We start from the raw sequence: 16,885 nt of genomic DNA, 5'->3' as shown, positions 1-16,885 counted from the left end.
GATTTAAGATTATTCGTGCAGTCAAAACATGCTTCCAATTAAAAAATATATTGCGACAAACTGCAGACAGGATGTTCGTCAAAATTTTCCTTGTTTGCGTTCGGCTCGAATGCTGAGCCGAATCTCATTTCTGAACAAATCACCCATTGACCAATCACGATCCAGATGTTTCTCAACGTCACGATGTTATTTTAGTCACTCCTGGCAGCTTTTTCAGAAGGTTTCAAACATCCGCCATTTTTTTTCCTCTATATCGTTGAGGGGACCGTCGCCATCTAAACACTTGTTTCTGTGCCTCGTACGTTTTATTTTGCCAAGAAAAAGAAATATTCAACTTCAATGGAGTACAGGCTTTGGAATTTTTGGCGTTGTGGGTGAAGGACTTGCTGAATTGATCGTTCGATGTTCGGGTTTCGAGAGGCGAAAACGATGCCCGTTCAGCAAATTGTCGTGAACCCAGTGACTCTGCAGCAGACAAACAACAAAGACAGAAAAGTAAGTTGTTACGCAAGTAAGAACATTTTTAGAGCCTAAATCTATCCGATAAAGATCAATTCTCCGGTATTTTAGCGGAGAAAGTTGGCTTCGACTTTCTACATTACACCTTCGCGTTTTGTTTATCCAATGATGAGATAGGTCATAGGATAGGCCGGGTGAAATCTGCAGTAAACATAGCTCTTTTAAAGCCACGGATGAAATAAAAGTGTTTTGTATTAAAAAGCCATGATGAGAGTTTCGCAAATGAGAAGATTACAAATTCATTTCGTTTTCCTGTGTGGGATTACTGTTTTACTTGGATTTAACAAGATGCTGCGATCACTTTCACAGCAAGCTTGCGTGCGCGATAAAAATTACTTTGTTTTCCTCGCCATATTTTAAAACTTTGACTTGTGTCGTCCAATAGATTTTTGTGCGACTGAAAGTATTTTTCTGTCGGTTATTGCTGCTGTCTTCGTAGAGTTAAAGCGCCTTGTTTGCAACCAAATTCCACACGAAATATTTTACGAGTGTAAAGTTACACAAGCTTGCTGGAGCGCTGTTTGATTCTATGAAAATGGTAATGATTTCTCACAGAATGGGGTTGATTAGCTCTGAATGTTCGACTGCTGAACCTCCAAGTAAACGATAAGAATTTCTGTATCGGTGAAAAACATTTTTCAGGAATTGTACGAAGCTGTGGTATAATCACGGTGTACGTGAGGGTTTCTATGGTTTGCAGACTGTTGCGATTTCCGGACGTGGACTCAAGTTTCGTGCGATGAACATCTATGAAGTTTTTCCTGTTTTTAATAATACGAGGTTTGATACGGAGTATGTAGTATTTTATTGAGATTCTTTTACTTTAGATGTTGTATTTCTGTGCGGTAGATATCGGTATAATTGTAATCCAAATTTTTACGAGTTCAGATCAAGTATTCGTTGCTGCACGGTTCAAAGTCTGCAGCAGATCACGAGTAATGATAGTCAGATTGTTTCGTTGGTCAGTGCGTTAATCGAAGTTATCAGTCACGATATTATTTTTAAACGTGTTATTTACTTGATTTTGCAAGGCCCCACAACGGCTCATAAAGAATAGATTTTACCGATCCGCTGAGATTATGCGTTTTGCAATTATGTTTCCTTACAATGACTCTTTGAAGACAAGCTGGTTGAATTCAAATGATCTGGGAATTTTGATTGAAGGAGTAATATTTTCTTATTCAAGCCCTTATCACACAGTTAATGTGATTCTGTAGATGTCTAGACAAAAGAATCGAAGATTTCCTCTCTATTAGCTCAACTTCTTATGCTTGCTTGTATTTATCTTTTTAGCCAAGCAAAACAAATCAAAAACTAAGTGTTGTTTTGCACACTTCTTTTACCAAATCTTAGGGACAATTTTCTATTTCTTACAACGTAGTGAATCATAAGATGGCAATGTGTTTTATCGTATGGACTCAAATTAGATGGTGTTGGGCATTCAGCCATGTTGTACAGTTTTCTTGCATTGCAGTTGCTATTCTCATTTAAGAATTTAAGATTTCCATTTCTCTCTTTAGTAACCATAGCTGGGACTTCTCATTATACCAATTTATCATAGAATGGATAACTTATCATGTTCTCAGTTATACATGATTTTTCACCATTTTGCTTGCAAGATCCTTGCTTGAACTCTGCAGAGTTAAAGATATAATTTCAATATATCAACAAAGTTGAAATGGTGAATTGGCCACCATTACGATTATAAAAGCTGATGTTTTGAGCGTTAGCCCTTTGTCGGAGCGAGTTAAAGATAGTGCACTCTTAGGGCAATTGGGACAGCCCATAGACATGATATGTCTATATCTTTTTACTGCATAGATTCCATGTTTCTGTGTTGTCTGATCAGTAGGATTGCAGATGGTTTCAAAATATGGTAAGACCAAAAAAGTCGCAGGGATGTTCATTCTGCATTTTGACACCATCAGTGATTCATTAGGGTAGAGATGCACAACAACAAGGAATTTATTAGTTCTATTTGATGAGGAAGCAAATATTGGGGTTAATAATGATGACAACATGAATCTGTCTGTTGATAAATCAAAAGTAAGAACCAATCCAAAGATTATGTTATTCAGCCTATTTTAAAACTGTTTATTTTTATACAAGCATTATTGTACAAACATGTATTGTGTGTAATACTCTTCACAGAAGAGATGGTTTCACTTCATATGCAGGTGCAAAAATTTTTGTGTAATCAGGATGATCTATATATAAACCTTGAGAAATAGTTTGAATGCATGATTGTTCTTGCTTGGCCTCAAATGGGGCTCGTGTAGGACATGGTGTGAAGTTGTGCACAGAGTTCTTTCAATCTGTAAGGTGAATGTTCTGCAGTATAATTGAATATTGTTCTCTATGTCTTCTTTTAAATCATATCTTACAAGCAACTTTTTGGATTCAAAAGTACTCTGTTACTGGTAATTCACTTTTTTCACAAATAATGTTTTGTGTGGTATGTTAGGTAATTACAGATCCAGTGTGCCACAAAGTTTTTCTTTGACAGGGTTGAATGATCTACAGTAATGCAAGGGCTGTCTTTTCTTAACAAAAGCACAATTATTAACTTTGTTAGATGTTAATAAGAATAGAAGCCTACCATTAAAGTGTACAGGACCGCTAATATATATATATATATATTTAGTATAATTTCAGAGCTGAGCAAAGAGTTTCCAGCAATCTGATTGGTCGAGTGGTTCCTTCTATGACACTAAATAAACGGCTCCATGCGGTTTATGTAAAATGTTAATAAATGTTACTAAAATGTTGTACTTTTAGAAATTTCTGTTGTGCAGCTCTGAAATTATACTAAAACAATTATTTGCCTCAGGTTCGGTGAATATTGTTGAATAATCCCCTCAACTTGGTCTCAGGAATTATCCAACAATATTCACCTCGACTTTGGCAAATAATTGTTAAATATATGGTAACCAAAAAATGCATGAAAAACACCCTCAAAAATTATATGCAACTGCAAATATTAGAAAAATATGCACATCAAAGTTTCATATGTGTGCACATACCTCATTAGTATGTATTAGCAAGGCCTTTTGGTTTTTTTTTTTTTTCATCATGTATAGGTGTGTTAAGCAAACCAATGTAAGGAAACATGATAGCACTCCAGTAAACAGCTTCCCTCAGAGAAACCCTTAAATTGTTTACTATAGATTAGTGCCTACATGTAGTTGTAAAAAGGTCTGTGAGGGTTAGCAAGTAATTTTGGTTGCACACTTCGATGAATATCCCACAGATACGACTGATTTCTGGCTGAGCAGTAAAACACATCAATGTTGGGTAATATGAACATGTTGTGCATGTGTATTTTTCAAACACTTACATTTAGGAATGATAACCAAGAAATGAAAAGCAACTCTTAACTTTCACCAAAACTGAACTACTTAAGCCAGCATGGCTTTGTCCCTAATGCAACTAATGCAGAAAGGAAAATCTCAGATCCATACCTTATTGGTACTTACAGCCTTGTAAAATTTAAGGATATGGGAGACCCTGTGGGTTTTCTTCGCAAAAAAATGTCCAATACACTATTTAAAGCATAACAACCATAAACTATATATCAAGGGAATGGTTATGAAATGTACTATTCAGCAAAAATTATTTCTTTTTAGCTCCATCTTATTGTAAACAAAGGGAGCATGACAAATCAAAATGGACAATGTTGCTTAGGGGGAATTAATCACATCAAATCTGACTGCACAAATAAAACTACCACACAATTTCAATGACAAGGGGTTGTTCTTAAAAACCATGTGGAGATTTTTCAACATTCCCATTGGTTGCTTTACAACATCTCTTTCAAGTTTGCTGGTCAAAATTTGATTGATTTGCATTACGTCAAAGGCCATTTGGGCCATTTACGCCTTTGGGTGACCACATGTAAAGTTATGTCAACACTCTGAAAAACTTCAAATGCTGATAGCCAATAGAAACACAGAAGCACCCTTCAGAATCTGTGGAGACTCTCAGCAAAAACATATTGTGCGAGTAACTATCTAACAGTTACCTGTGACAGACTTTTAGTTCAATTCTCCTGAATGGCAATTTTGATGTCAGCCTTTTTTCAACTTAAAAGCAGCTTAAGCACACTGCAGCAAAACTTAATGGTTGCTGAGCTAGTGTGAGCAGCAAAAGACTGCCTAAACCAGGAGTCCTTATCCATTTCAGTGAGATTCTTTTGCCATTCTAGGTCAAATTTGTTTACCTCTTCTTTCACTTATAGACTCTTCTCCTTTTTACCCTCCGTTCACTTTCCAGTTTTAAATATAGAGAGCTAGCAAAGATCTTCATGTGCAACTGAAAGCAGGAGATGTCTATGCAATTGAAATTCATGGACCAGGATGTTTTGCAGCAAGAAACCCTTCAGGAGTCATTTATGTTGACATGTTAGAATTGGCCATTCACACTTTGGTGGGCTGAAGAATTCAGTTTGAAAATATGTTCTTGTAAATAACTTGGTTTCAATATTTTACCAAATTTTTCCTGGAAACTATAGTTGTAATAAGAGTGCTTAGTTTGACATAAAAAAAAAAGATTAAAAAAAAAATTGGCTCTCAAAGGTCTACCATATCCTGAATCCCCTATAGAAAATTCAAATCACAGAAAAAAAAAATTATCAACATGTAATAGCATCAATTTATACAGGATGTGTATCAATGAATACACAAATTGTAAACTGGTCTTTCTGGTGATGTGTATTTTGTATCTTCTGTTGTGAAATGATGTGCAGTCATGGAATTTTAAGACATTGTGAAAATTTAATGAAATTGAGAATGCTTGAATTGCAAAATTGAATGCCCTTTTTTTTCATGTTTTCCTATTGAAATTGAAAAATGCAGTCATTAAAATAAATTGCAAAATTAATAACCCACAAAATGGTGTACCAATAAGGAACTTGGAAAAGTTGGCAGGTGGAAGTAATGTCAACCCTCTATTAACAGGCACACCATAATCATATGCAGTACATATATAGGACATGTAACGATTCTTGAGAATCACTCAACATGCTATTTAAGTATGTCTTGTTAAATGTGACTTGTTCGTATTGTCCTAACATCTGCCTACTGTATACAGTAGCATTTCAAACTATTCTCACTAAATTTTACCACTAAACACATCAACAAGTTATGTCTGGTCTAGAGAAAAACATTTAGTTTTGTTTTTCAGTGGTTAAATGTCCCCAGGCCAAAGTCTAGGAAAAACATTAGACTTGAAATACCTGTAAAACAAGACTACTCATTTGTGGAAGGAGTAGAGGTTACTTGTTTTGGTTTACATACAAGGGATGAAAAGCTAGTTGAACAAATAAGCGAAAGCAAGTGGAAAAATAATCCATATTCTTACATGTAGGGTGATGCTTGATTTGTATGATATAAATTTAGTGGCGCCAATGAAATTGCTTTGTGATAAAAGGTGAAAGATTGGAATTGTGATCAAAGTCTTTGGTAGTCAGTACTGAGCTGACTTTGCAAGCATTGGTAAGAACAGCCACCAGTCTCACTCAGGTTGTGATCTGGAGTGTCAGCAAATGTATCGGAAGAGGGATACATGTACAATTTAAAGCTTTTCAAGGCCACGTGTCTATTAATTACACTGCCATTGATGATTGTTTTGGTTTGGTGTATGATGTCTGCGTAACAAAGCTTACAATGTATTTTGTTTTGGGTTTTTTTTGGTGGATTATTGTTTCCATTTTATGTTGATTCATTTTTTAACTGCATATACACTTATTCGTGTAATTTTTCAATTAACATTACAATTAATGATCAGTTCGTGAGTCCTATAGGTGTAGCAATGAATGCTATGGATGAGGATTTCGTAAGTGGAACTTTCATTCTGCCTGCGGAATTTTTAGCAATTTACAACTACTTGTACATCGAATGATATATATTTAGTGAGGTTGTGGTGTTAACAAGTCATTGTAAATCTCTTTGTCAATGAGATGATCGAGAATGAAAACTACATTTTGAAACTTTGCAATTGATTACAGGGTTAGAAAGTGGTTTTTTTTTTTTTTTTTTTTTTTGTCACAAAATAAAGATATCTTGTAGAGATGAGATCTACAAGCTAAATGGGCAAGTCACAAGATTCTAGGTGAATGCTGAAGAAATGCACCATGAAAGTAACTGAGTTATTGTTATAGTTACAACAAAAGTTTACATATTAGAACCAGCAACATAATATCCATGCATCAATTCTAGTTTTGATTCATTTTTATGATGCTAGTCTCCATGATAAAGACATTCAATGGGGACCATAGGGCTGGATGTTAGGACGTCGAGCTAGCTCCCCTCCAATATACCACCTATGAACTACAGCCCTTGGGTCAAAGTCAGCAAGTTTTGGTCCTTCAATGTCTATTCGCATTAATATTTTCAGGCTTTCAGTTGAAAGCCTACACCTCCAGTCATTCTTTGCCTAGAATACAAATGCCATGTTAGTACATATTTAACAACTTAAACAACAGCTAGTTTGATTCAGTACCATTATTTTTGGAACATTGGTTTCATTTATCCATTAAAAAAACTACATATAATATTCAAGAATTGATTATTTTGGCTGCTACAAGATCTAAACAATATTTTAATTTCTTATTGATACAATGTATTTGGTAGAAGCTGTTATCTTATGAATTTACTGACCACTTATCATAATGCAGCCCTTTGATTCATGATAAACTTAATTTTGGGCTTGCCTCTCAGAGCTCTGGATCACATGTACATGTTGTAAACCTAAGAAGTAGCTTGTCCAAAGGGAAGGCCAATTTTTTTTATTTTCCTCTCACTTAGTGTATTATTTGTGTCTTTACAGATTTTGAAACCAAAGTCATTAGAGGGGCAAATAACAGCATCAACGGAAAACAGCAACGATAAACCAAAAGCTCCTCCCAAGAAAAGCATCTCGATGACCTCAGTGGCTTCATCAGTTGAGATCTGCAGAATATGTCACTGTGAGGCGGAACCTGACCAACCTCTGATCTCTCCATGTTTGTGTGCTGGGTCTTTGCAGTATGTTCATCAGAGTTGCCTGCAGAGATGGATTAAAAGCTCGGACACCAAGAAATGTGAACTCTGCAAATACGAGTTCCGCATGGAATCAAAAATGAAGCCCATAACTAAGGTTAGTTGCTGAGTGTGCAAGTTTTGAATGAATAATTGTATATGTAGAAGGAAATGTATACTGTACCTTTATTAACTATATGCCAAGTTGTATACATGTATACACATTTGAAAATTTTTGTGTTCTCTGTGTTTGAACTTTCTTTTGATTTGAGTAACCTGGTTTATCTCTTGATGTTTACAAAGAGCATAAAAACCAAATAATTTAGTCCAGAAAAACGGGTTGTTTTTTTTATATACATGCAGATTTAACTCCAGGTGTCACTTTTTTTTTCCTGCTCTACTATTCCTTTGCCTTAATGTTTTCTATCTTTCTTTTTTTTTTTTTTCAATATCATGGTATACATGTGGCCCTAAGTATTCCAAATGAATAAAGGCTGATAGTTTCGAACGAAATTGTTTGGGGCTGCGTCGGTGGGAGTAACGAAATAATTGGGATATATCAACAAAGTTGAAATGGTAAATTGGCCACCGTAACGATTACAAAAACTGACGTTTCGATCGTTAGCCCTTTGCTCCAATAAAGGGCTAACACTCGAAACGTCAGCTTTTGTAATCGTTACGGTGGCCAATTTACCATTTCAACTTTGTTGATATATCCTAAGTATTCCAAAACTCTCTTTATCTTAAAACAGTGGAAAGCTCTTGACATGACAAGGAGTGAGCGTCGCAAGATCCTGTGCTCAGTTTCATTTCATGTGATAGCCATCACATGTGTGGTGTGGTCTCTGTGGGTTCTTATTGAGCGCACTGCTGAGGAAATCAAGGAAGGACAGTTAGATTGGCCTTTTTGGACCAAACTGGTAGTGGTAGCTATTGGTTTCACTGGAGGATTGGTGTTTATGTATGTCCAGTGTAAAGTGTATGTGCAACTCTGGAAACGCCTGCGAGCTTTTAACCGTATAATCTTAGTCAGGGATGTTCCGCAGGAGGGCCCAGAGAATATCTAGTCATGAGCGCTCTTTCACTGTAAATAGATCTCATGTACTCAGTTCAAGGTGGGATTCCTGCTTCAAGCAGAATAACTCTCTACTTGAGCCATGAGGCTTGTGTGGATGATGGGCCATTTAGATATCCCAGTAGTGTGTGTCAGCTTTTGTCAGTTGTAGAAAGTGTCTGACAAGGAATCAACAATTTTTGTTGCCCCAAGTAGTCCACAAAACTTTTTAAAGTGTGACCTAATAATGCTCTGCTTCCTCAAGAATTATGACTCCACAGTCTCAGTGTATAGCACATAGACCTGCAGTCTCTCTGAAGTTTTGGAGGTTCCCAATGGCTGAAGTGAGTGTATACAGTGTAGCAATCACTGAAAAGAATTTGAATAGTTTTTAGTTAGTGACATAGAAATGATCAGTCATACCGTCATAAGAAAAACCTTAGTTGAAAGAGCACGTAAATTACTTTGAGCATGACTCCTGCAAAAATATTTTAAAATCTCAATTTAGGAAAAGTGCCTGTGGGGAACAAGTAATGTACTGTAAAAATAAACTTGTTGTCACACATACATATAGAAAATTTACATATATGATTTTACTATTGGTAAACCACTGTTCATTCATTTGCTTTAGTTAGAACTAAAGCACAGCATTATTTTAGTTCTCAACATATTTGGTTTACGACATTATAATTACTGTAAATCATGAGCTACATGTAGGCATGGTAATGTTTACAATCTTATCTTGCCAGTGGCACTTGAGTGCCAGGTAGCCGACTAAACCAAACTGTTTCTCAAACTGAAGACATCAAAACTTTCATCTATTACAAAAAGCGTACAGTCTAGGTACATGAAAATTCAAATCAATTCATAATTGTGAAGGGTGGAAAAAAGTTGGAAAAAAAAAATGTGACAATGCACATGCAGATTAATGAACCAGTACAATGTACAGAAGGTCTGTGAAAATACCAGTCAAAGCAAGGTGGGGCATTGCAACATCATCAATTAATGATATTAAAACTTGTGCTAAAGGAAGGTTGAAACCTGCTGGATAGGGCTAGAGTATATGTAGGGCAGGGACTTTGGTCACTGCAAAATGATACACTGTATTTTCATGACTTATCTCACCTGTCGGAGTTTTCTGTTAAAAAAAAAAATTCATGAGTTTTTACCTGCTTTGAAACTGGATAATTTTGTTGTTTCGCCTCAAAAATAACTAAAGAAACTAAATAAGTTTTGAACTGGTATTGAAACCAGTTAATTTTTTTTCATTTCTTCATTTTCAATTGTAAAAGCAGATTTTTTTGTAGAGCATATTGAATAAGTTAAGCTGTGGATTGTGGAATTAAACATCGATTCTAAGTTAAATATAAAGAATTTAACTTCTATATAGAGACAGGATGATGCCTCATACTTCGTGGTCTCATTTGGCAGAATCAGGCAATATCCTACACTGTCCCGCTCAATTATTATGTGCTGTGCTCTGCAAGTCACCCTTAAAGCAAAAGGAGTTTTCTTCTCCCATAATTTTCATTTTCCTCCCACTTGGGGCTATCTAGCTAATGTTATCTTAATTCTCCTTACGAGATAGCAAGGTGATGTACATCAGGCTCCAGTTGTTCAAAGGGCGGGTAACGCTATCCAACGGATAAATCGCTACCCAGCGGATAAATCGCTATCCGACGGATAAATCCTATCCAACAGATAAATCGCTATCCAACAGATAAATCGCTATCCAGCGGATAATTGTTACTAAAACGTACGGCGCTAGATAGAGATTTATCCAGTGTATAGCGTTATCCATCGAACAACCGGGTCAGCTTGATAGGGGAATTTAAGGGAAATCGTAAATCAGTTGTTGGTTGTCAGGACAGAGCTGACTAACGTTCGCGTATGACTGTACTTTCACAGGCTCGCGTGTGAATTCATAGCAACAGCAGTAAAGCGGCGGAATTTTTTAAAACATTGGAAAGCTGTTCAATTTTTTGCCCACGTTAAGACGGAAGTAGAAAGACTAAGTTTAAACTTTTGATTAATTCTGTGTTTTAGCAGAGGCACAAGATACCTTTTGACAACCACTGTAATTACCCGCAAACTGATGTATTATGAAAATTAATGCAATTATGTCAGTATGTGTGCTGGGCTTTCCTAAAGAATGATTTAAATAGACATGGATTATCAACGCTTTTGATTGTGCAAATTTCCGTCATGTTAACTAACGTTTCTGTTGCAATAGATTCACAAGCGAATTCATAAGATGCGCAAACTTATTCAGTTATTCAGCAATTGGTTAATGGGTTGAGGTACTTATATGAAGATAGCAATCGACTAGGGATTGTTCTCAGCCATCAGTAAAGCATGTGCAAGTTTCTATTGCCCTGGGTGTGGTCGTGGTTAGAATCTGTATTTAAACTGAAACGGATCATAATTGCATATAATTGACGAGGTTGTAAATATAACTTTTCTTCGAGTTATTTTTGTATCTTGCCGGCTAATCCACCTTCCACAAGTAAAATGTAAATAAGTAAAAAACTCAAATAAAGTTACTTGCTTGAACTTATTATGCAGCAGTTTAAAACTTTTGTAGGCTATATACAGTAAGAATAGTATGACGGGGCGCATGAGCGTAGCCCGTTAACTATAGTGAAAAAAACCGAGAGAAATTTAAAAAATAGGTATTTCGGGTATCCGAATCTAAAATAGTCGTTATAAAATCTTAAAAACCTATTACTTATTTCGGCTATGAAAGAGTTAATCAGTGGCGATCACTTCCTAAGTTTCTAATAATCCACAGATTTTTTGAAGGCAAAGAGTTGAAATAGAAAGCGATGTTCGTTGTTCATGTTACAACTTTAAATGTCCGAGAGGTATTTGGTGTTGCCGAGATCACAGCCTTCTGCATATTTTGAAGAACTCCCTTACTCCTGTTTCCGACCAACTCCATTTCGGCTTCAGTCACGACACCATCCTCCTAGTGCGTCCATTATGATTTTATATTGTTTCACTTCATATCCTTGGTACTTCCGCTTTAATTCCCAACGAAGCAGTCCGTATTTCGAGGTTTTTTCCTCATTCTTTTTCCCCCTATTTGTAATCCATGGGCAGCTCATCTCCAGCGTGATGACTCGCCTTGATTCATGGTCGATAATACGCGCATCTATTCTGTTGGCTCTAACTTCTTGGTGCTCCGCAAATAAAGGAACGTCCCAGAATTCTTGCGCATTGTTCGCCTCGTACACCGGCTTCGGTTTCAATGGTGAGTACCGAGGGGGGACTGTGTCTACAAGGCCTAGGTCGTGCAGAATTTCAAAGAAAAGTATTTTCAAGGCTGCGTTATGTCGGGTAAGATACTTATTCTGTGCGAGGGCGGTACAACCAGCCAGGACATGAGCGACACTTTCAGGGGCCTTAACACATAACCTGCACCTCACCTCACCCGTTGTGTCTGTGTGCGTTTTCTGGCAGCCATACAACCTCGTCGGTAATAATTGTTGATAGAGTTCAAACATCCCCGCCACTGTATGTGTTGGGCACTCTTTCCAACTGCTTAGCCACCAGTAACATCCGTTGAAGTTAAGACTCTCGTCTTCTGTTCTCGCAGAGAGTAATTTCCCCTGCCAATTCTGCTCATGCACCGTTTCCCATGTCTTCTCTTCGAAAACCCTTCTCAGCTCTACCTTCAGTTTCTCTGCTGTTATCACCTCTCCACTATCACGTTTTATGCAAGCTGGACGGGTACTCCAGCTGCAACTGGAGACCCATCTCATCTGCATACCTTGTTGCCTCTTTAACCAACGAACTGTGTCCTAACTCTTCCGCTCTCTCTTCAAACTCACGAACCATCGCCATGGCTAGGTCGCTATTACTATATAACTTCACTGCCGCCTCTATCTTCGTTACTTTGTACTCTTCCTCGATCGAACGCATGCCTCTCCCTCCCTTCTCTCTTGGCAGGTATAAAATGGCAGTTGACCCGCTTGGATGTCTTCCACCATTCTTAACAATTATTTTGCGAGCTTCTCTATCCTATTTTTTAAGCTCTGCCACCGGCCATTGTTGTGTCCACATCAGGTAGCCCAGCGCTGGTAATGCAATTGGTTCGAGGCTGTTACACGATTATAACACGAGACTTGACCAGATGAAAGACATTCTGCGAAGATACTCCTTGGCTGCGCCTTCCAACTACATCTCATCTTGCCTCACCATCTCCAACACCCAAGAACTTGTACTGGTTGCCCTCTTCAAGGTTAGAAATACAGATCTTCTCATCTTCCCTCAGCCCTGTGGCATCACGGGTAGGGGTATATACCCCCCTTCGTACATGAACGACCGCACACTTTTTGGGGCTCCATTGGAGTCCGACATCGTCCATCGCAGTCTTGGTTGATTCCATAACACGGCTTAGTTTACTCTCCGAAGACGCAAAGACCTTTAGATCGTCAATATACAACAAATCTGGTACCTTTACACCACTTAGCTTAGATAGCTTCTAGCCCTCACTGGCACTGATCTTCCACGCAATAGGATTCAAGCAAACCGTGAAGAGTCTGGGACAGAGAGCATCATCCTGAGGTGGACCTTTAAGAGACCTGATTGGCTCAGATTTCTCGCGTCCTAGCTTTGTTGTCGCCACCACCCTTGTGTTCCAGCTCTTGCTTAACTTCTCTACCGTCCTTGACAACCAGATAGGGAATCTATGTAAGATCATCATCTCCTCCAACCAACCATGGTCTACCGAATCGTACGCCTTCTTGACGTCAATCCACGCCATACTCAAATTCCGCTTTCGCCTATGACAGTCTAAGGTCACCACTCTGTCAATCATTAAATTGTCTATGGTTCCGCTACTGCCTGCGCGTGCACCCCTCTGAGCTCTATCCATTAGACCATGCGTTTCTAGATGTTGATTTGCAGGTCACGAAGTGAACCACTTGTACAGAGTATTTAGACAGGTTATCGGCCTCTGGTTATCACTTGTGAATTCTCCGGGTTTCGGAAGTAGTGTGGTTTTGCCTTCAGAGAACCAGGGTGGATACTCTACATTGGTATTCGCTATAGCCTGAAACGACATGGCCACACCTTCATGAAGCACGTATGCCTTTTTCCACCAAAAGTTGGTCAACCTATCTGGACCCGGGGCGCTCCAGTTCTTTTTCCTTGCTAGTACCCTTGTAGCTTCCATGGTGTTTAGCTTCCAGGCCTTCTCTGACGGTGGAGGAACTCGACTATAAATTGCAGACCTTATATCCTCGAGCGTTTGGGCGTTTCTATTCCCAGTCCCTTGACTTCTCTAGAGCTGTATCCAAAAGCTACTCGCCTCCTCGATGTTCTCAAACCTCTTTCTATTTTCATTTTTGTCATCCACTGGCTTGCACTTGTCTTCTTTATCCTTGTCCAATGACTCTCTCGTGTTAGCGTAAACCTGGCCCGCGTCTACTTTAAACTGGTAATTTACGCGCATTGCTTCCGCGTGCTTCTGTCTCCGATAAAATCCTCTCTTAAGTTTCCTGAGAAGGGATTTTTGCTTCTCCATATAACTTACTAACTCCGCCGCCGAGATGCGTTTACACTCCTCCTGTAAAATAACTCTGTTCCGTTTCCTTTTCTTCGTTAGCGCCCCATTGATTCTCACGCGATCCAACTCAGCCTTTGCGATTGAAATCTTTCTCCTGATCTCTCCCACCTCAGCCATATAGTCCCTCTTACTTCTGTCATCTTTTACACGTCTGCACGGACCCTGCTTTTTCAAACCATTTTGAAAAAGAAACGCAGGTACGACCGAATATAGTACACAATTTGCAGTCCATTGGTAGCTGAATGGATTTTCGGTCGGAGAAATATTGTGCTGCTCCATTAGCTCAGCTATCGCCTTATTTATATTGTCCAGATCGTTCATCGTAGGTTTTTTCTTAAATCTTCGCGTCTATTTCCCGGTTGATGAATTCACCCTCTTGCGTGTACACCCGCGCGAGAACAAGAGCTGCCCCGTCCACCAACGCACGTGCCTCTTCTTTTAGGCTGTTAACTTGTTCCTCTGGGATCAAAGCTCTGTCAACCGTATGCAAATCTACGGAATCGTTTGAATTAGCATCTTGGAAATTCGTCGCGCAATTAAAATTCATTTCTCCAGGAGAATTAGTACTTTGACTTTCTTTTGAGCCAACACAAGCAGAAATCAAAGCTTTCGCATTGCCCAATGACTTTTCCAACTTCGCCGATTGATCCCGTAAATGTTGGCTCGTAAAGCCCAGGTCTTCATATCCTTTCTCCTCCCAAAGATCTTTCATTGTCTTCATGTAGCCTTGCTTTAGGCCACAGTAGTAGGGACTTTAGGGACCTTACGCAACCACGACGGCGACGGCAACGAGGACGTGGAAAAACAAGAGATCTGATCGGCAGAACAACAGCTCAGCAAGTGCGTTTTGAAATTTTGTACATTTCTTAGCCGTCCTATGCAAAACAACAACGTGAAATCGCCAAAATTTGCGTCGTCTGCGAACCGAAACCGCGACGGCAAATTATTTTAATTTCCATTTGAAACTCGAAGCTACTTTTATACGTCATGCTGAAGTTGAGCTGTGGCGCTGTATGAGACAGTAAGCTCCTGCAACCATTTTTGAAATTCTAACTAAGAGAAGAAATTCATTTTTTAATCGAAGTCTTCCTTGGCGTTGCCGTCCTGATTGCGTAAGGTCACTTTTAAGCAAACCACGACGGCTACGGCAAAGAGAACATGGAAAAACAATAGATCTAATTGGCAGAACAATAGCCCAGCACGTGCGTATTAAAACTTTGTACATTTCTTAGCCGTTCTTTGCAAAACAACGACGTGAAATCACCAAAATTTGCGTCGTCTGCGAAGCGAAACCGCGGCGGCAAATTATTTTAATTTACATTAAGAACTCCACGCTACTTTTATGCGTTATGTTAAGTTTGAGGTCTGGCGCCCTATGAGACGGTAAACACATGCAGCCATTTTCAAAATTCTAACTAAAAGTAGAAACTCATTTTTTAATCGACGTCTTCCGTGGCGTTGCCGTCCTGACTGCTTAAAGTCCCTATTATTGGAACACGGCGGCTCTTCTGCATTTGCCAGTAGCAGCGCTTTCTTCTTACAATCTTATTATTATAATTATCATTATTATTACTATTACCATTACTATTACTACCTCTATAAGTGTTATATCTGGTTGAGACGACTTAGAGTCATAGGCGTACAGGCAATTTTTTGCCAGGGGGGGCGGTGAACCATTTGCCCATAAAGTTCTCGCAAGTTGCCCAAATTTTTACGAAACAGTCGTCATATGATACACTAACATAGGCGTACATATAAAACAAGTTAAAAGAAATAGCTGTCTGCCATTTCGACGGCCAAATATATCAATGGTACGATCCATGTCTTTCTGTTACACCGACATCCATAAATTGTGTACTGTTGTCATTCGGAAGATCTGAACCACCGTCTTCGGCGTCGATTTTACTGTATTTAAGGATGTTTATTGTTTCATCACCGTCGGTGAAACTGAGTTGTGATTGATTTGGCGCACGAGAAACAGTAAATTTAACTCTCTTGCCTATACGCTTGGTTCTTGCATGAGCGTCTTGGTACTTAGCAACGATGTCTTTTTCACATTCGGAACAGGTAACGCGATGGCGATAGGTCCGCTTACGTTTTTGTGGGGCTGGATTCGACATGTCTAATATGGCATAAGGCGAGTTTTACACACAAAAAACTTACGTAAGGTGCGTATTTGTTTCTACTGTCGAGTAAATTTTTGTAAAACTACTGGCGTGAATTTCGCTGGCTTTACGCCATAAAGGACGTAGCAAAGCCAGTTAAATTCACACGAGACAGTGGTTGCCGAGCACGTGACTCAGATCTTCTGAGAGTCTCGAGTAGATAATCTACAATATGATTCTAGAAAGTTATGCCGAAATTGACTCTAATTAATTCACGACTGGAAATTCCCTACACTAACTAATGCAGTGCAGCACAGTGCTCAACAACAAAATTACAAATATTTATATATATCAACATATGATCCCCTTCAAAAATCACCAGAAAGTGATCACGTTCTAGGCAACCATGTCTCGTGTGAATTTAACTGGCTTTACAACATAGGCTCGATTACCAGTCATTGTGCGGGAAAATGAGCCCGCAATCATCTTCCCGAAGGGAAAGATCAAAGACCGGACCTGGTAGACGGTGGAAATCGAGCCTATTTACAACGCCGACTTCAGGTTGAAACAGAATATATCTCTTCGAAAAAAAAATGCACAGACACATGCAAGCTTCTTT

General features: G+C 38.7%; 1 protein-coding gene across 1 annotated transcript; it reads left to right on the top strand.

Annotated features, from left to right (window-relative positions):
* The first annotated feature begins 204 nt into the window (after positions 1-204).
* Positions 205-11,146, top strand: LOC111343743 (E3 ubiquitin-protein ligase MARCHF8). Its single transcript, XM_022950930.2, has 3 exons — positions 205-495; positions 7,345-7,653; positions 8,288-11,146. The coding sequence occupies exons 1-3, from the start codon at positions 403-405 to the stop codon at positions 8,600-8,602; spliced, it is 717 nt and encodes a 238-aa protein (XP_022806665.1). The 5' UTR covers positions 205-402; the 3' UTR covers positions 8,603-11,146.
* Positions 11,147-16,885: the final 5,739 nt, after the last annotated feature.

Source organism: Stylophora pistillata, chromosome 9, assembly GCF_964205215.1.
Source record: "Stylophora pistillata chromosome 9, jaStyPist1.2, whole genome shotgun sequence".
Classification (NCBI taxonomy): Eukaryota; Metazoa; Cnidaria; class Anthozoa; order Scleractinia; family Pocilloporidae; genus Stylophora; species Stylophora pistillata.
This window is presented reverse-complemented; position numbering and strand designations above follow the sequence as displayed.

Excerpts from the sequence above, each read along its gene's own strand:
- LOC111343743 (XM_022950930.2), top strand. The coding sequence starts at position 403 with ATGTTCGGGTTTCGAGAGGCGAAAACGATGCCCGTTCAGCAAATTGTC. Across the intron at positions 496-7,344 it reads CAAACAACAAAGACAGAAAA|ATTTTGAAACCAAAGTCATT; the intron begins GTAAGTTGTTAC and ends GTGTCTTTACAG. Across the intron at positions 7,654-8,287 it reads AAATGAAGCCCATAACTAAG|TGGAAAGCTCTTGACATGAC; the intron begins GTTAGTTGCTGA and ends ATCTTAAAACAG.